The sequence below is a fragment of the Cricetulus griseus genome, chromosome 2 (genome assembly GCF_003668045.3).
Source record: "Cricetulus griseus strain 17A/GY chromosome 2, alternate assembly CriGri-PICRH-1.0, whole genome shotgun sequence".
Taxonomy (NCBI): Eukaryota; Metazoa; Chordata; class Mammalia; order Rodentia; family Cricetidae; genus Cricetulus; species Cricetulus griseus.
In genome coordinates this window covers 318,892,701-318,912,627 of record NC_048595.1, presented here as the reverse complement: position 1 = coordinate 318,912,627, position 19,927 = coordinate 318,892,701, and the positions used below count along the sequence as shown (strand labels likewise).

General features: G+C 42.7%; 1 protein-coding gene across 4 annotated transcripts in view; it reads left to right on the top strand.

Moving 5' to 3' along the window:
• The window catches only part of LOC100758657 (baculoviral IAP repeat-containing protein 1b), a 106,155-nt gene that overhangs the window by 76,395 nt on the left and 9,833 nt on the right, over positions 1–19,927 (top strand). The window contains exons 6-13 of one of the 4 annotated variants that reach the window (XM_027401630.2): positions 898–1,017; positions 2,281–2,380; positions 6,959–7,067; positions 8,691–8,748; positions 9,243–11,420; positions 17,669–17,836; positions 19,118–19,270; positions 19,575–19,661. In XM_027401630.2, the coding sequence (XP_027257431.1) occupies positions 898–1,017; positions 2,281–2,380; positions 6,959–7,067; positions 8,691–8,748; positions 9,243–11,420; positions 17,669–17,836; positions 19,118–19,270; positions 19,575–19,661 (2,973 nt within the window). Of the gene's footprint in view, positions 1–897; positions 1,018–2,280; positions 2,381–6,958; positions 7,068–8,690; positions 8,749–9,242; positions 11,421–17,668; positions 17,837–19,117; positions 19,271–19,574; positions 19,662–19,927 lie in introns of those variants that run through there. The other 3 variants (XM_027401631.2, XM_035440525.1, XM_035440522.1) reach the window with 3 other exon arrangements.

Sequence of the window (19,927 nt, the reverse complement as noted above, 5' to 3'; positions counted from 1 at the left end):
AGGCAGGCGGATCTCTGAGAGATAGAGGCCAGCCTGGTCTCCAGAGCAAGTGCCAGGATAGGCTCCAAAGCTACACAGAGAAACCCTGTCTTGAAAAACCAGAAAAAAAGAAGGAAGCCAAAGAGAGTCCAAAGCGCCAACCTGCTCCAACCACAGCACACATGGTTTGAGCACTAAGGAAAACAGTGGGATCTACCCCCTACGACCTTGTGTCTTAATAGAAGTCAAAAGTAAAATAAAATAAAAGGTTTCTAAATTTTAAAGATCTTTTTCTTAATTAAATCAAAGTGTGATGCACTCTCCCCCAAAGAAATATGTAAAGCAGAAAAAACAACAAAATCTCAATCCTAGGATAACTGTGAACACAGGCAAGCTTTCATGTTGAGGAATTTGTGAGAACCAAGGTAAGGACAATTTAATTTTCAAGTCCTCAGAGCATGGAGAAGACAAATACAGAGTCCAGAGGCCAGGATAAGGCAGGAAGTCTAGTGGAGACCCCCAGCATGGTCATCTCAAAGAGCAAGCTGTCACAGGACGTTTTATGGAGCCACACGGGAAGTTGCCTTTCTTAAAACTTAACGCTGAGTCTAGGAACAGGAATCTCCTCTCGATTTTGTTGTGTTCCGATCACCTAGGATCAAGAGATAGTCTTAAATTAAATCTTACCACATTGATCACACACACAAAAATAGAATGAATGGAGTACCCCAGGCTTTGCCACTCTGCTCCAGCAGTTGTAACACAGTTGCTCTTGTATCTTTTATTCCTTCATGCTTTTCTAACTACCCTCTACTATTTTTACACAAGCACAGTCCATCACATCATTCCACCTACATACAGCTAACTTGAACTTCGTGGTTAAAGCCTGCTGATCTCACCTACATCTGTTTTCTCAAGCTTACTGCTATGACAGCGTCTTCGCTAATGAAGAACTAAGGCTGGACACTTTTAAGGACTGGCCCCATAAATCACCTGGAGCAGTTGAGGCTATGGTCAGAGCAGGTCTATTCTACACAGGTGAGTCAGCTTTGTATTTTCTGTCTTTTTTTGTTTTTGTTTTTGTTTGTTTGTTTGTTTGTTTTTGTTTTTCAAGATAGGGTTTCTCTGTAGGTTTTGGAGACTGTCCTGTCACTCCCTTTGTAGGCCTGGCTGGCCTCAAACTCAGAGATCCGACTGCCTCTGCCTCCTGAGTGCTGGGATTAAAGGTTGCACCACCACCACAGCCTGGTTTAGCTTTGTATTTTCTTTATATTTATGAGTGTTTGCCTGCATGTGCGTGTGTGTGTGCATGTGCGTGTGTGTGTGTGCATGTGCGTGTGTGTGTGCATGTGTGTGTGTGTGTGTGCATGTGTGTGTGTGTGTGTGTGTGTGTGTGTGTGTGTGTGTGCCATATGTCTGTGTGGTGTCCTCAGAGGCCAGACAGGGTGTTGGATCCTCTGGAACTGGAGTTATAAATAGCTGTGAGTCATCATGAGGCTTCTGGAACCAAACCAGACTCCTTTGTGAGAACAACAGATGCCTTTAATGCTGAGCGTCTCTCTAGCCCCTCAGTGAGCATTTTGTGTCTACCACATGTCTAATCCTGCTCTTGCTTCTCTATACTTCATTTGTCATTGATCTCTTTGGGAGTCCATAAGACCTTCAGTTTTCCATAGCTCAGCCTCTGAACTTGTGGATGCTGCAGTCACCTCGTCTAACAGACATATCCCACTGGCACAAATGATCTTACCCTTTGTCTCCTCTTACCAGCCTTCCTCAAGTCTCACAGATAACATGCTCCCATTTCTAGTGAAACAGATGGCAATAATGTGAGGAGAGACAAGTGATTCTTCATAATCTAGATTGCATAGAGGCTCCTAAATTTGTTCTTCTGTCTCACCCCCAGCTACAAGTATATTCTTTCTGATTTATTCATTAAGCAAACGCTTGTTGATCATCTGTGTCTGTGAAAGCCACTAGTGTCCAAATCAGACAGAAATCTCTGCTCTCCTGGAGCTTCTGTTCCAGATTCTGATGACAAATCTTTCAGGATGATGGGTTTGGGAGAGAGTGTTCAAGGCACACGGTGCACAGGAACATTCGATGACTGTTGTCAATCACCCTATTGAAGGACCAAGAGTCCTGTGTGAACTGTTGCCCCCTGGTGACCTGTGCCTGACTTTGCCACACAATCCAATTGCAGATGCAAGTAGGATTTCACTGGTGAAATCTGGAGTTATTGTCTGCTTGTGAGTTGACAGGTGTATGTGCTGTTGAACTGACCATATTCCCTTATTCTAGGCAAAAGTGACACTGTCCGGTGTTTTTCCTGTGGAGGATGTATGTGGAAATGGGAGGAAGGTGACGACCCCTTAGAAGATCACGCTAAGTTTTTTCCCAAGTAAGCAAGATGAATTCTCTTGACTTTGAAGGTACTCCAACAGTTATTCCCTCATGTCCATGTTTTACCTGTGGATAGTCTCTGGATACTCCTTTGGTTCCCATTGTGAATGAAACATCCTTGTATCTTCATCTCCTTCCTCCCATGATGCCCTCCCTGTCTAACTTTTTTCTAATCATAGTTAGATCTTGGTTTGGGTTGTGTCCATATACACATATTTAAAGGCAAGATCTCTCTCTATAGCCCAGACTACTGTAGAAATGCTATCTAGCGCAGTGGGACTTGAACTCATGATCCTCCTGCCTCAGCCTCTCAAGTGCTGGTACTACAGAGAGATACTACCATGTCTGACAATTCCATGCCTTTCTGAGTCTTTTGATTGCAAGCTGGTTTCCCTGTCCCCTTCCTTCTTGTCTGAGATTTTCTAAGTGGTTTTCTTTTTCCAGAGTTGGGGATGGAACCAATGATTTGGGCAAGCTAGGCAATCCCTTTACTATTGAGCTACTCTATCCCCCTTTTCTGTCAATCTTCAAGTTTATTTTTATTTCTTTTCTACACATAAAAAACTCTAGAAATTCTGAATTGCAAAATGAAATTTGTTGTTTTTACTTAGCAATTAGAATTTTCAGAGATAAATATCAATAAATACAAATTGAAAAGTGAGTATTTCTGGGTACACTGGTGGACACATGGAATCCTAACTCTCAGAAAGCTGAAGGAAGGAAAACATAGCTTTGTTTTATATTAAATGCTTTAACGTGAATTATCTAAAATGAATCTATTTTTAAAATCCAGCACTTGTAATTGAGAAATAACAGTCTTTTGCCATGATATCCCTTTGAAAGCATGAAAATCTGCAACAGTGTTGGTGTCTCTGTGGTCTTTGTTCGGTTCCACAGTTATGTTCTGTGTATATTCAGTGCACACCTAAAATTGCACCAAATCGTTTTGGCATTAGAAAATTGTTAAGTCTAATTACTTTTTTTTAAATTTATTTATTAGTTCTAGTTAGGGAACAAGCTTGTTTCACATGTAAGTCCCTTCTCCCTCTCCCTCCCCTCACCCCCATCCCTCCTCCCCCACCCCCAGCCTACCCCCCACCCCATCCACCCACCACTCCCCAGGCAGGGTAGGGCCCTCAATGGGGGCTCTGCAAAGTCCACCAAATCTTCCTGTGCTGGTCCTGGGCCCTTCCCCATGTGTCCAGGGCCAGAGTGTAACCCTTCACGTGGGATGGGCTCTCAAAGTCCCTTCTTGCACCAGGGAAAAATACTAACCCACCACCAGAGGCTCCCTGGAGTGCAGAGGCCTCCGTATTGGCATCCATGTTCTGGGGTCTGGATCAGTCTTGTACTGGCCTCCCCAACAGCATCTGGGGTCGATGTGCTCTCCAAGTCTAATTACTTTTTAAATATAAAGTTTTTGTTGTTGTTTTGGTTTTTGGTTTGGGTTTTTTTTTTTTTTTTGAGACAGGGTTTCTCTGTGTAGCCTGGGCTGTCCTGGAACTCACTCTGTAGACCAGGTTGGCCTCAAATGCTCAGAGATCCACCTGCCTCTGCCTCCCAAGCTCTGGGGTTAAAGATGTGCACCACCATCTACCTGACTTAAATGTAAAGTTGTTTTTTTTTGGGGGGGGTGGTTTTCAAGAAAGGGTTTCTCTGTGTAACCTTGGAGCCTATTCTGCCACTCGCTCTGGAGACCAGGCTGGCCTGGAACTCACAGAGATCCGCCTGCCTCTGCCTCCCGAGTGCTTAGATTAAAGGCGTGCGCCACCAATGCCCAGCTCTAAATGTAAAGTTTTAAATAATTATTTGGTCTTGAGGTAGAATAGTACCAATATCCCAAATTCTTAAAAATATTTTTATTTTATTAGCGTACATTAATTATATATAATGACATGACATTGTCATATATATACACATTATGACCTTTACACACACACACACATATATATAGTATATTACAGTGATGTTCACCACCATCCTCCCATTCATCTTTCTTATCTCCCTCTAGCTCCCCTTAGACCCCTTCCTTCCAAAATCATATGCTTGGGACCAGCCCAGGGCTGTGTAGCGAGACCTGTCCTCAACTTAACTAAATGAATGAATGGAATATTTCCATCTATTTTGAAGTTAGAAGATGCCTCACGGCAATTTCCCTTTTCCCTTTTTCTTTTACTTTTTTTAATATTTGATTTTATGTGCATGGGTGTCATGCCTGCAGATATATCTGTGTACTACTTGCATGCCTGGTGCCCACAGAGATCAGAAGAGGGCATTGGATCCCCTAGAACCAGACATACAGAACGTTGTGAGCCATCTGATATGGGTTTTGGGAACCAAACCTGGGTCTTCTGCGGGAGATATATTGTACACATTTCTATAATTCCCAAAGAATAAGGTGCTTTTTTAGAAAAGAAAAGGATTCTATACAATGGTTTAGAAAGCTCTGTCACTTTGATCAGTGCTAACAGAAGTAGGGAACGACACAGAATGAACCTCAGCTGTGCAAATGAATCACCAAACTGAGTAAGAGAAGAAAAGACGCCCAGGTTCCAGTCACGCTCCTAGGTCTGGGCTGAAAGGGTCTCGATCTTGTTGGGTCTTGAGCAGATAACCGCAGCTCAGTGAGTGCAATGGCCAATAATGTTCAGCAGACATGGTTTCACAGGGCTCCATCCCCCCTTCCCAGATGTTCCCAGAGCCTTAGTGTAAGGTTGACATAGATGTCTCATTTAGAGATGAACACTCAATAATCAATTAATGTGAGCACTGCAGAGAAAAGCCTATCTAGCCAAAGCTTAAGGCTGTACCAATCTATACATATGAACATAAACATTTAGAAGGTAATTTGATAGCATGTCCATTTAGCAAGACCCCACCCCACCCCTTCCCTACTAAGACTTTAATGACTTCCTGGACCATGTGCTTTTGACCAGGTTTAGTTTAGGTTTTTGTTTTCTTTATTTTATCTTTTTTGAGATAAGATCTCACTAGGTAGCCCTAGCTGGCCTGAACTTGCTATGTAGATCAGTCTGGCCTCTAACTCTCAGAGATCTGCCTTTCTATGCCACCCAAGTGCTGAGATCACAAGTGTGTACCACCACACCCGGGTTGGCCAGGTTGAGAGTGCCAGCATGGACTCTCCTGTGAAGCAAACCAAACGCTTTAGTTACCCCCCTCCCCAAACCTTCATGCCACTATTCACCATGGGACACATCTTGGCTGGCATGATGATATTGTAGCATGCAGAGTTTGCCAACAGGTATTACCATGGGTGGCCTTTCTCCCCCAGCAGACTGTCAAGCCTCTTCTGGTACTATGAAGGGAGGAAACTTTAAATAACTTCCAGCTTGATGTCCCTCTATCCTGAAAGCAAAGTCTACTGTGTACTCAGCAATGGGTCCTAGGCATCTAATTCTGTCCAGCTTATTTGGTGAGAAAGGGTCTTTCACTAAATCTGAAGTTAGCCAATCAGAAAGACCTGAGTCTTTCTGTCCTTCCATTGCCAACACTAAGATTAAAACATTCTCCATACTGCCTAGCTTCTTACATAGCTGCTGGGCATTTGTCCTCATGTTTCTCCAGCAAACATTGCACTATCTCCAAGCCCTGGAGAGGAAATAAACTTAATTATGTAGTATCTATGTTTTCATACTTAACATGTATTTCATGTAGTTGGTACACTTAGATCTTGTGAGTTTGTTTTTGACAGCTTGACTGACAATAGATGATAGGGTTATAAATTATTGTTAACTAAATTCTAAATTTATGTACATTTTGTTTAGATAATTTTCTGCCATTTGTTGTCCTTTTTATGAATCTATAGAGTTTTCTCATTGTTTATTCTTTAAACATTTTATTTATTTTTTCCTTGGTTAAACCTGTTAATGTGTTTGTGAGTATGTGCAATTATGTGCATTGTATGTACTACATACAGGCCAAAGGGAGACATGGAACACCCACACACACACACACAGATTTTTTTTTTTTGAGACAGGGTACTCTGTGTAAACCTGGCTGTTCTGGAACTCACTCTGTAGACCAGGCTGGCCTTGGACTCACAGTCCTGCTTGTCTCTGCCTCCAGAGTGCTGGGATTAAAGGCGTGTGCCACCCCCCAGCTCCTCAGAGAGCATCTTCTCCCTTAAGTCCACATCTTATTCCCTTGAGAAGACAGCATCTCAAAATCATGAACCTGAGCTAAGCTAACATCCAGCAAGCCCCAGTGATCCTCTTGCCTCTACTCCCACAGTGCTGGGTTACTGGTTTTTATTATTATTATTGTTATTATTATTATTATTATTCTTTAAGCTCATTTTAGCTGGTTTCATGGACAGGCAGTAACTATGTACTCATTCCAACACATTCCCTGGATATCTGTACCATTACTTTACAAACCACTTTCATTATGTTATTGAAAACCACAGTCTGAGTGTCATATGACACAACAATGACAGGGTCACTGAATGTTAGCTTTCTACTTCATTCTTGGCCCCAAATCTTCATGTTTCTTAAAAACCCAATGCAAGCACTTAATTGCATGGAACTATTTTATAACTTTTATCTCCTCTGCTTAGCTGTGTCTTTCTTCAAACCCTGAAGTCCTCTGCAGAAGTAACTCCAGCCCTTCAAAGCCACTGTGCGCTTCCAGAAACCATGGTAATGGACACCCCGCCTTCCCTGCTGGTCAGTGCATAGCCCTGTGATTGAACACTGTTTTGTTCATCGATTGCCAATTGTAAATGTATCACAATTAAATTCTACAAGTATCTAGTAATCACTAGCAAGAGATAGGTATAGATAGGAACTTGACAGTGGACAGGGGACACACACTTGTTAGCTTCATGAAATGTACAGTCAACTCCTCCTCCTATGAGACATCTGTTGTTGAAATTCTTTTTGCCTTACTCCTGATAAACATTCAGACTAACTGGACCTGTCTGTGATCTTCAGAGAATAGTAGGCTTGTCTTCTTGTTTCTTTTGGGATGCACAAGGCAAGTTTTATTTGTTTGGTTAGAATTATGTTTGGGACAAGTTCTCATTGTGTAGCCTAGGCTGACTTTGAACTTGCTATGTTCAAATCCCAGACTGGCTAGGAATTTGTGATCCTCCTGCCTCAACCTTCCAAATGCTAGGATCACAGGAGTATGCTGTCATTCCCATTTGATTTTTGTTCTTTACTGCAATTCAGGAGATCAAACCCAAGGTCTTATGCATGCTAAGCAAGGAATTTATGTCTGAGCTGTATCCCCAGCCTCCAGGCATGTTTCTTTAGCAAAAGCAAATGCCCAGCAAAATCATGAAGTAGGACGACCGATTGATCCCTACGTGTTTCTCTGATACAGTCTTACTATCAGTTCATGCTGACACAAACCACCTCACATTGTAGTAACCGGTCTACTGCTTCTCATCCCACAGGGAGAGAGCAAAGCTGGCCATGTCGGCTCATGTTTGGAAAACAGCACTCTGGAATCTGAAGCAGGAGAATTATCAGGAATTCAACATTAGCCTAGATGATAATATAAGATACCACCTCAAAAAACAAACCAAAAAAAAGCCAAAACAAACATTCATATAATAATGGAAGAATAGTAAAGGAAAATAAAACAGCAGAGCAATTTCCGGTTCACATGATAAAACTCTTATATTTGGAAATTTTCAAATTTTATAAATGTGGGGAATGTAGTGCTAGATGGTCCCACAATGGACACACACACACACACACACACACACACACACACACACACACACACACACGAGAGAGAGAGAGAGAGAGAGAGAGAGAGGGTGAGAGAGAGAGAGAGAGAGAGAGAGAGAGAGAGAGAGAGAGAGAGAGAGAGATCTTCAATGCTTATCTTCAATAACTGAGCGTGACAAGGCATGCTTGGAGTCCCAGAAGAGAAAAAAGTGACAATGAAGCCTTGGGCATGTGGAGGCACTATGACTATAGTGCCAGGTTTGGGAAATTGAGGAAGGAGGAAGAGAAGTTCAGTGCTTCCCTTGACTACATAGAGTGTTCCAGACCAGCCTATACTACACAAAATTCTCTATAGAGAGGATGTATGTACCACATTGTACCATCTAGGAGCACACTCTTGCAGATGTGTGAGATTTATTCTTTATATCTAGAGCACTCCTTCCTTCAATAAGTGCTGAGTGTAGGCTGTACTTAGAAGATGTTGGGTTTTGGTTGATTATATTGTCAATTTGATTAACAATATTATTGATTATATTATCAGCGATAATATAATATCCAATCTTGATTTAAGACCCAGTTTTTATTTAATAAATGGTTTCTCTTTCAAAGGACACCACAGGTGGAAGCAATCATGAGGATCCAGTGACAGTTCTCTCTACTGTAGCTGGTAAGAATTTGAAAGCAACATGGGATTATGTGTTTGAAAGGCAAGTGTATTTATAGTTGTCCAAGGAGCTCCTAGAAGGGAGAGCACTGCTATAGAGGGTTCTGTAGATGACAGTGTCAGCATTCCTGTGACATCTTGAGAATGAAGGCAGGACTAATGACAGCAGTCCTGTGTCAGGTCCAACCAGCCAGTGTTAACGGCATGATGCAGCCAGCTGGTTTCCTGAGATCTTAAATGGGAAATTAGGGTGCCAGAGTACTCTTAGGAAGCACACATTATTTCTAAGTTCCAGATCAAATGGGAGACTTGGACACATGATCCCACACTCCGATTCTATGAAAAGGTCTGAGAGGATCTCAAAGGATAACATGGACATTGGAGGAAGGTCCTAACCTATCCATAGCAGACAGGCAGAACAATGTAACAGACACCACAGCCTTGGGATTGAGAGGTTTGCTGCATTTCCTGCTGGGTCTCCCTTCTTCTCCCCACAGATGTTGCTCCAAGTGAAGCCCAGGGATGTGAATGTCCATCCAGCGGTGCCTGTGTCCTCTCCACAGACCTGGCTCAGAGTGAAGCCCAGTGGCTTCAAGAGGCAAAGAGTCTGAGTGAGCAGCTGAGAGCAGCCTACACCAAAGCCACTTTCCGCCACATGAATTTGCCAGAAGTGTGTTCCAGCCTAGGCACTGACCACTTGCTTGGTTGTGACCTGTCCATCATCTCAAAGCACATCAGCAGGCCAGTGCAAGAGGCCTTGACGCTTCCTGAGGTCTTCACCAATCTCAACTCTGTCATGTGTGTGGAGGGGGAAACTGGCAGTGGGAAGACAACCTTCCTGAAGAAAACAGCCTTTCTCTGGGCATCAGGATGCTGTCCCGTGCTGAACAGGTTCCAGCTGGTCTTCTACATCTCCCTTAGTTCCAGCAGACCAGACCAGGGTCTGGCCAGCATCATCAGTGCCCAGCTCCTCGAGGCAGGAGGAAGCATTAGTGAAGTGTGCCTGAGCAGCAGCATCCAGCACTTAAAGCACCAGGTGCTCTTCCTGTTGGATGACTACAGTGGGATGGACTCACTGCCCCAAGCCATAGAAACACTGATTACAAAAAACTACTTGTCACAGACCTGCTTACTGATCGCTGTCCATACCAACAGGGCCAGGGCCATCCGCCCATACCTAGATACAATTCTAGAGATCAAAGAGTTTCCCTTCTACAATACTATCTCTGTATTACGGAAGGTATTCTCACACGATATAATCTGTGTGCGAAGGTTTATAAATTACTTTGGAAAGAATGAAGATTTACAGGGAATTCACAAAACCCCCCTCCTTGTGGCAGCAGTCTGTACTGACTGGTTTCAAAATCCTTCTGACCAGTCCTTTCATGATGTGGCAGTTTTCAAGTCCTATATGAAATACCTGTTCTTAAAGCACGAGGCTACACCTGGGCCTCTCAAGGCCACCATGTCCTCATGTGGCCAGCTGGCCTTGAGAGGGCTTTTCTCATCTTGCTTTGAGTTCAGTAGTGAGGACCTCACAGAAGCAGGAGTTGATGAAGATGAAGATCTGACCACCTGCTTGATGAGCAAATTCACTGCCCAGAGACTGAGACCAGTCTATCGCTTCTTAAGTCCTTTGTTTCAAGAATTTCTTGCTGCCATGAGGCTGACTGAACTCCTGGGTTCAGAAAGAGAGGAAGACCAAGATCTGGGTTTTGAATATTTGAGACAAGTTAACTCACCCTTGAAGGCTCTGAGTGTCTACAACAATTTTTTGAAGTATGTCTCCAGCCACCCTTCATCAAAGGCAGGGCCAAAAATTGTTTCTCACTTGCTTCAGTTGGTGAGTGATAAAGAGTCTCTGGAGAACATGTCTGAAAATGAGGATTATGGGAAGATCCATCCAGAAACTTCCCAGAGGATGCACCTTATTAGGGGGTTGTGGCAGCTTTCTCCTGAAGCATTCTCTTTATTTATTTCAGAAAATTTATTGAATATTGCTCTAAAGTTTGCTTATGAAAGCAATGCAGTTTCTGTGTGTTCTCCATTTATCTTGCAGTTCCTTCGAGGAAGAACACTGGCTCTGAATGTATTGAATTTACAGTACTTTGGGGACCATCCAGAAAGCCTTCTATTATTGAAGAGTATTGAGGTCTCCATAAGTGGAAATAACAGTGTACAGAGAATAGATTTTTCATCCATGGAAAAATGTTTTGAGAAGGTCCAGCCACCAACTATAGATGAGGACTATACATCTGCCTTTCAATCCATTAATGAATGTGAGAAAAATTTAGCTGAAAAAGAGGATATAATAAAGAACTATGTGGATATCAAACACCAGGCACCACCAAATATCAGTGCTGGGTACTGGAAACTGTCACCCAAGCAGTACAAGATCCCTAGGCTGGAAGTTGGAGTGACCAACATGGGTCCAGCAGACCAAGCACTGCTCCGGGTCCTCATGGAAGTCTTCTCGGCATCGCAGGATATCGAACTCCATTTGATGCACAGCAGCGGCTTTCTTGAAAGCATCCGGCCTGCTCTGGAGCTGAACAAGACCTCTGTCACCAAGTGCTCCCTGTGCAGACTGAGGCTCAGTGCAGAGGAGCAGCAGCTGCTTCTTGCCCTGCCTGCCCTGAGGTCTCTTGAGGTCTCAGGGACAAACCAGTTGCCAGGTATCCCTGAGTGTCACACAGCCATTCTGGTTGACACCGTGTTTTCTCATTCTCAGTTTCAGATGAATGAAACTTCTCAGGCACAAGGTCATAAATGTGTCCTGATAGAAGAGATCTAAACACTTTCACTGTCTGTGGCAGTGGATAAGTCAGTGAAAGGCCCCAAATCATAGGATGGGTTTGAAGTAACTCAGAAAAACTAGGGTTGCCATCAGTATTTCATCTCTCAAGGTTGTTAATAAGGGAGTTTCAATCTCTTGTTATCGGTAAATGATGGTCTGTGTGTAAGATGATGCTGGAGAATCATCTGCACTCTGACTGCCCAAATGAGGAGGAGGTTAGATTTTCCTGAAAATGAATTGAAAATTGGGAATGATAAAGTCTTACTTAGGTTTCTATTGCTGTAATGAAATACTCTGATCAGAAGCAACTTGGAGGCAGAAAGTTTCTTTTTCTCATCTTACAACTTCCATGTCACACAGTCCATCACTGAAGGATGTCATGGCAGGAACCTGGAGGCAGGAACTGGAGAAGAGACTAGGGAGGCGTGTTGTTAACTGGTTTCCTTTCCATGGTTGCTTACACAGCTGACTTCTTATTCAGCTCTGGAACACCTGCCCAGGGGTACTGTCTGCTCCGAGCTGGGCCCTCCCTCAACAGTCTTTATTCAAGATAATACCTTGCAGACTTGCTTACAGGCAACCTGGTGGAGTCATTTTCTAACCTGAGGCTCCTCTTCCCAGATAACCCTAGCCTGTTTTAAGTTGACAGAAACAAGCCAGGTAAAAACATCTGCTCTCAGTTGTGTCTTCCTTTGAGCAATATTTGATAGTTTTCAGTACAGACTGCACCTGAATTTCATTAAGTTTGTTTATAGGTCCTTATGAGTTTTGATAGCCCTATAATGCTTGGTTTTTAAATTTTCATAATCACAACTAGTCTAAACTTTGGTCTTTAGCTATCTATTAGTAATGCTTTGCTTGTCTATATCTTTGTGTCTTACATTTTTAATGGTGCAAGGTGTGTGTGTGTGTGTGTGTGTGTGTGTGTGTGTGTGTGTTCGTGTGTGTTTGCAAATGTGTGCATCAGCAGGTAACCATGCTACAGCATGTGTATGGAGCTGAAGGGACAGCCTCAGGATTGCCATTCTTTCTTCTTTCATATAGATTTTAGGGATTGAAATGAAGTTGGCAGGCTTGGGACAAGTGCTCTTTCTCATGGAGCCATATCTCTGTGCCATGCACCCCTCTTGTGTATGAGAGGGTCTCATATAACCTAGGCTGGCTTTGAACTCATTGTATCCTTTCCCATTACCTGGAACTGTATTCTGCTGCCATGTCCTAAATGCCAGATACAGGCATGCTCCAATATCTAGTCTCAGAGAAAATAAAAATATTTTTGACTTTGAAAATAAATATAAAAAAACAAAACAAAGAAAATAAATATCATCCCACAAACTAAAAAAAAATGTTGCTTGTCTCATGTAAAATAGAGACAAAGCAGGGCTGACATGTTACTTAGTCAGTAGAGCGTTTCCCCATAATGCACAGAGCCCTGTGTTCAATCCCTGGCACTGCATGAACTGGGCATGGTGATACATGTGTGCAGTGTGAGCACTCAGGAAGATAAGAGGGTCAGGACTTCTGTAGTCAGTAATATTCCATTGTGTTCATGTGTATCACTATGTGTGTATGCATATATCATTGTGTGTGTATTTGTATGTACGCATGTATGTATGTATGTATCATTGTGTGTGTATGTATGTATCTGTGTGTGTATCATTGTGTGCGTTCTGTTTTGCTTGTCCTTACATCCATTGATGAGCACTGGTTGTTTCCATTTTTTTTGTATTATAGGAATGCTGTCATGATCATTTGTGTTAAAAGTATCTGTTTGATCCCTGATGGGGAAAGTTCTTTTGTGTATGTTTATCTTATTGGCTGTTGAATAAAGTACTATTGGCCAATAGGAAAGCAAGTTAGGCAGGACTAGGAGATGAGGAGGATTCTGGGAAATGTAGTAAAGAGAAGTCTTGTGATCCAGGCAGGAAGTGACATAGCAGGCAGACTCAGAATATAAGCAGGGACAAACAGTAAATCACTCTCTTCCTCCTCCTCTCTTCCCTGGAGCCACCAAGTGAGCCTGACAAGAGAGGACGCATGCCGCCAGCGTCCTTGATCAGATAAGTCTTTATAAAATATATAGATTAATAATTATGGTTGATACTTAAGACAGAGATAGCAGATAAGAAATCCTAGTCATTGGCCAGCAGCATTGTAATTATTATAAGACTCTGTGTGTTATTTTGGGTGCCCACATGGTGGTGGGTCTCTGCAGCTTGGTGGAAAGATTTATCATTACAGATCCCTGCTGTCAGTTGTTTTGGGAATATGTATAGGAGTAGACTTGCCTTTTCATATGGGCAATTTTAATGTTTTCAGACGGGTCTCACTCTATAGTCTAGGCTATCTTTGGAACTCACTATGTATCACAGGCTGGCCTTAAACACTTGGTAACCTTCCTCTCTCAGCCCCCCAGGCCACTGGTGCTACATCTGTGAGCCACCACATCTTCTTCATGTTTAACCTTTTGAGGAAATTCCCAGCTGTGTTCTATGGAGACACCTCATTTACCCTCCCACCTGCCATGTGCAAGTCTCCATTTTCTCCATGTCTTCCTTGGCCTTATTTTTCCTTTGCTTTGCTATATCATGAACATATTCTAGTAAGTCAGCACTCTCTTATGACTGAGTGAGACCAAGTATATTCTCAACTGCTTATAGTGTTTTTTTATTCTATTTTTAGAGGTGTCTATTCAAATTCTTTGTAATTTAAAAGATTTTTCCTAAAAATATTTGGGTCATTCTTATGATATTGACACTCTGAAGGCTGAGGTAGGAGGACTGCCATGAGCCTGAGGCCAGCTCTACATAGTGAGTTCTTGACCAACCTGGGCAATAGAGCAAGGCCCTTTTTCAAACAAAACAAAATTATTCTGTTGTAGGAGTTCTTTGTGTATTGTGAATATTAAACTCTCATATTACAAGGGAAGAATCTCACTGGGAGAGCATTTGTCCACCGAGTTCAAAGTCCTGGGTTCCTTCCATCCCTAGAATGACAAAAATAAATACGTCAAAACCCTTATCAGACATGTGGTTTGAAAACTGTCTTCTCCCATTCTGTAGATTGTCATTTCACCTCTTTAATGTCCTCTGATGCATGAACAATTAGTAATTTTGATGAGGTTTAATTTATCTTTTTTCTTGCTACTGTCTTTTATAGCATATTTAAGGATCCAAAGTTGTGATGATTACCTGTGAGTGTTATAGCTCTGGAGAGAAAGACTTGTTAAGCAGTCAGGCTGTACCTGAAGCTGTGAAGGCATAGCTCTGGAGAGAAAGGTATCCTGACTTGGCAGGAAGTCAGGCTATACCTGAAGCTGGGATGCAGTGGAGGATATAGCAATCCTGCTATATGAGAAAGTCAGTACAACTGAGCTCTGTTCTGCCCACCCTGTAAACAGGACTTCCTAGTAGAAGTCCTGTTTCCTCTCAGCTCTGTCCCAAGATGTTACTTCAGCTTCACTCTGCTAAAAGGGAAACCCTTGCAGAAATGTAGCAATCTCCTCTGGCTCTAGCAACAAGTTGTTACTTTTTCTACTCAGCAGCCACCAAAGGGAATGTCTCAGCAAAGGTTCTTTTCCAAGTTGTTAGTTTTTCTGTTCCGCACCCCCAAGGGAATGTCTCAGCAAAGGTTCTTAAGCTCTGTGCTTGCAAAAGATCTTCAGCCAAAACTCTTTTAAGAAAGAGATTTACTGGGCTGGAGAGATGGCTCAGCCGTTAAAGGCTAGGCTCACAACCAAAAATATAAGAAAGAGATTTATTTGGGAAGGAGTTCAGGAGGGTACCTACCTGAGCCAGGATGGAAAAGGGCAGCCAACAACTGAACAGGCACAGGACTTATATAGAGCTTCTTAGGGGCAGAGTTTTTTCCAGGGAGAAGATTTTTCTGTTCAGGGATTGGTTAGTTTTCTGCTCAAGGATTGATTGGTTAAGTTGGTCAAGGAGCAGAGTTGGCTCTGGTTTCAGAGCCAAACTGTGTTTCTCTTACCTGCCCTTTTAAGCTTTTTGGCTCTAGTTTGAGGTCCAGGGTGTATTTCTTTTACTGTCTCTGATTCTAGGGCCAAAGTGTATTTCTTGGGCTCTGATTTCAGAGACAAGATGTTTTTCTTTGATTCAGGTTTCAAGGCTAAAGAGTTTCATTCACTAGCTCTGTGTTTAGAGCCAGGGTGTGTTTCTTTGGCTGGTTCTTTTACCCTAAATTACCTGTTTTCTTCTAAGAGTTATATATTTTTTAAAATTTATTCTGTGTGTCTTTTACAACATGTATCTTGATCCCATTCATTTCCCTGTCCCTTTGCATCTGTCCTCTACCCCTGCAACTCCATACACAAATAAAACATTTAAGGGGGAGAAAAGGAAAAATAAAATAGGGAAAAAATTAAAAAATCTCATCGTGGAAACTGCAGTGTGACAGTGAGTCATGCCGTAGATCCCTTTGTCCATATATCTTTACTTGGTCATTGCAGAGTCATGGATCTAGTGTAGGCAGAGTTTCTCTGTGTCTCGGCAGCTGCTCCCAAATAGCCACTCAGAGACTTATTATTAATTATAAATGCTCAGCTGATAGCTTAGGCTTGTTACTAACTAGCTCTTACAACTTAAATTAACCTATCTTACTCAATTGCATGATGCCATGCGTCTCATTGCTTGTTAACTCATTTGTACAGGTCCTGCTCCCTCTATGCCTGGCTGGCAGCTCCTCTGACTCTGCTCTTTTCCCCATCATTCACTCCACTCAGAAAATTCTGCTGAGCTATCAACCAATCAGATTTTTCTTAACAATGAGAGCAATACAAGATTGTTCCAAAGCAGTCTGTTTCAACGCCTCTGGTTTCTACTACACTGTCGATGCTGTGTCCTCATTAGGACTCTTCCTGGGTATCCTGCCAGTGCCTTGAGTCATGGAGATCCTGCAGCTTTGGGTCTGCGGGTCAGTTCTTTCACATGCTCCAGCAGTTCATAGATGGGGTGTATTTGGGGGAAGCCCAAGTTATAACCCAGGGTCTGGGGCTGGGAAGCTGTAAGGTTGGTCTACCAGATGAGAAATGGAGACAGTTCTCCCATGTTTACAACTTCAGAGCTGGCTCACCCACTTCTGTGCTACTACGGTTGGGTCTCCCAGTTTTATGACTACAAAGCCTGTTAGCTCTCCTACCTGCCCCAGGCATTGGTTGTAGTTTTTATATGTGTTATTAATTAACTTTAAGTTATCTTATATGAGTTGGAAGCAAAAGTCCAAATGTGTCCTTTTGCTTGTGCAAGACCATTTGTTCCACACTGTTGGTTGGGGAGATGCTGAGGGATCCCTGCAGGTGCCATACAGGGAAACTGACCATGAGAAGAGAACAAGAATGAAAACCCAGTCAACCTGGATCAGACTTCAGGGAGTCTAATAACAGGCGGTTTATTGCCAGGGTTTTAAAGCCCAGTATAATTTGGAAAAAAAAGTTTCATGGTATAATACAATGCCCATTGCTCAAGGAAGTGTAATTACTTTGAAACTCAACTAGGGGTACATGTTATCTCTTCCAAGAAGATGGGTTCTGGAGATAGGCTACCTGTACTAGCTTAAGGGTCTAAGGGTCTGGCCCGATCTCGGTCATACACATAGCTTAGTGGTCATTTGGGCTATTAGCCACCTCTGGCCCTGGTTGTGGGAGGACCTCTGGCTTTTGGGTCATTTAGATTACTAGCCACCTCCAGTCTTGGTTGATATGGAGCTTGATATGGCCTGGCCCAACAGATAACACAGATCACCAGGCAGTTAATCACTTCCAATTCCCAGCTTCCTGTTTGGAAGAACAGATTTTTCATCTTTCCAATTGGAAAGACAGTTCTGCATGCTTAACATTCCTGGTTTCTCTGCAGATCTGTGGGAGCAAGCACCTTCATGCTATGCTCCCAACAGGATGTCTTATTTATTTTGTGAGTCTAGAGAGCAGCACAGCGCTTCCCCCGTGCTCTACAAGCAGATGATTCAGACAGCAGGATCTTTCATGGATGTTCTTCCTAAACAGATGTTAGCATCTCTGAGAAGTTTCCTTATGGAAAGATCTAAAAGTCACAGCACACTTGAAACTCCCACATGGGTCTTCTTGAGTGATGGGAACCGTGTGCTGCTTTCCAGATCAACTCTTCCCTAACTTGGACAAGTTCCCGAGCCTGAGAGAACTGTCTGTGAGACTAGATGGTTCACCAGATGTGCTGTCCGTCATCCCTGGAGACCTCCCAAACCTCCACCACATGGAGAAGTTATCCATCCAAACTTCCACAGAGTCTGACCTCTCCAAACTGGGTAAGGATGGTGCTTGGATCTCCCAGGTCATGGTTCAGCTGGAAAAGTACTTAGCTAACAATGTTAGAATCATTAAATCATCATTAGTTAAAACTTCTGTGGGTCTGACAGCGTGAACCGTGTCCATGGGAAGGTGCAGGAACCGTAAGAGGGCAGACATGTATCTGTAACCCTGAGTCCTTAACATGACTGGAACTGTTCTGAACTCTTCACAGATACTAACTCACTCTTCATACCACTGTGTGAGAGAAGGCACAGTGGTTACTGCTGATTTTTAACTGGGGAAATTGAGTCAGTGATTTCTCAGGTTTATCCAGCTAAGAAAATGTATCTTCCAAAGAGAAGGTTTGAACCCACGGCCTGAGCATTAAACTCCCAACACACTTCCTCTCCAAGGCAGTTTGTGGAGTCCTTTTCTTTGCTGTTGTTGCAGATCCATCTGCTGAGGGAGAAAGAAATCTGACTGGGGGCAACCTGGACCTTTTCTCCATTTCTCTCCATCCAAGCCTCTTGTTGATGAACAGCTGTGCAGCCATCTTTCTAGAACATGTCATTTAGCAAAATGACTCGCGCACCATTAGGTCCTTAATTTGGAAAACCCTGAACACTGAGGACTAAAGAAATGGAAAAGAGGGGACCAGAGTGGGGCATGGTTGCTCATGCTTATAATCACTTGGGAGGCTGCTGCAGGAATATCACAACTTCAAAGCCAGCCTACCTGTGTGGTGATTTCCAGGCTAACATGATCTACAGAAACAAAACCAAACAAACAGACAAAATTTCTGCTCAGCAAGATGGGTCAATGGGTACTTCCTGACAAGCCCAGTAACACCTTGGGTCTGTGGGATCCTGTGGCATAAGAATAGAACAGATTTCCCCCAAAGTTGTCTTCTGACTGCCACGTGTGGGTTATGTGCCCCACCCCACACACACACCAAATTATTTAATTAAAAAACATTTTAAGTTGTGCCTCAGAATTTTCCTATATTTTGTGTTACTCTGTACAGAATTCTTGATGTATTCAGAGACATTAGGGTACTGATGCTGAAGATGAAATATGGAGAAGAGAAAACTGATCCAGAGAGGGTCAGGAACTTTCCCCAGGTCAGCTACTCCCTTGTTAGTTGCAGAAGCTGAGCACATGCCCAGCGTGGCCTGAGCACTGGCTCACAACATCACTGCCTGTTTAATCTGTGTGGCTGGAGAGTATGGATTGAGAGACCTGTTCAGATAGAAACTTGAAACCTTCTCTAATTTGTGAAAATCCTTCCTCTTTTCCAGTTAAATTAATTCAGAACTCTCCAAATCTTCATGTTTTCCACCTGAAATGTAATTTCTTTTCGAATTGTGAGTCTCTCATGACTGTGCTTGCTTCCTGCAAGAAACTCAGAGAGATGGAGTTTTCTGGACGATGCTTTGAAACCAGGCCATTTGGTAAGAATTGTACAACTTCGACTTCAGATACTCCTATGCACAAAGTCATTAAATACTCGAGAACTAAAATGCAACTGATGTCACAGAAACTGTGACAGCACCTGACTTCAGTGAGTCTTTCACAACAATGACATGCACCTGTGTCTACAATGTAACCATTTCAGAGTTGTTTTCTCTGCTTAGTCGTAGTAAATCAACCTGAATATTATATCACCTTTCATCACTTTGAGAGACTCTCATTTCAATGATGTTCCACTGTGTCTCAGGAAATGTGTCTGAACTAAATTTATTTTCCCTTTCCTAGTCACTATTTTGCCAAATTTTGTTTCACTGAAGATATTGAATCTCAAACGTCAACAATTTCCAGATAAAGAAACATCAGAAAAGTTTGGTAAGTTTGTAAAACAGTGTTTCTTAATGTATTCCTTATTTTCCCCCTTCTCCTCATTGTCCCCTTCAGTGAACCTACAGCAAAGTAAGCTGTCCCTGGTCATCCATGGCAGCTGGGTCCAGGACCTCTGCTGATGTAAACACTAGAAGATCCTCCACTCTATGATATAAAATGGTGCAGTGTTTGCCCACAACCCCACATGTCCTCCATATGCTTTAAACCATTTCTCAATTGTTTACAATGCCTACTGCAGTGTAAATGCTGTA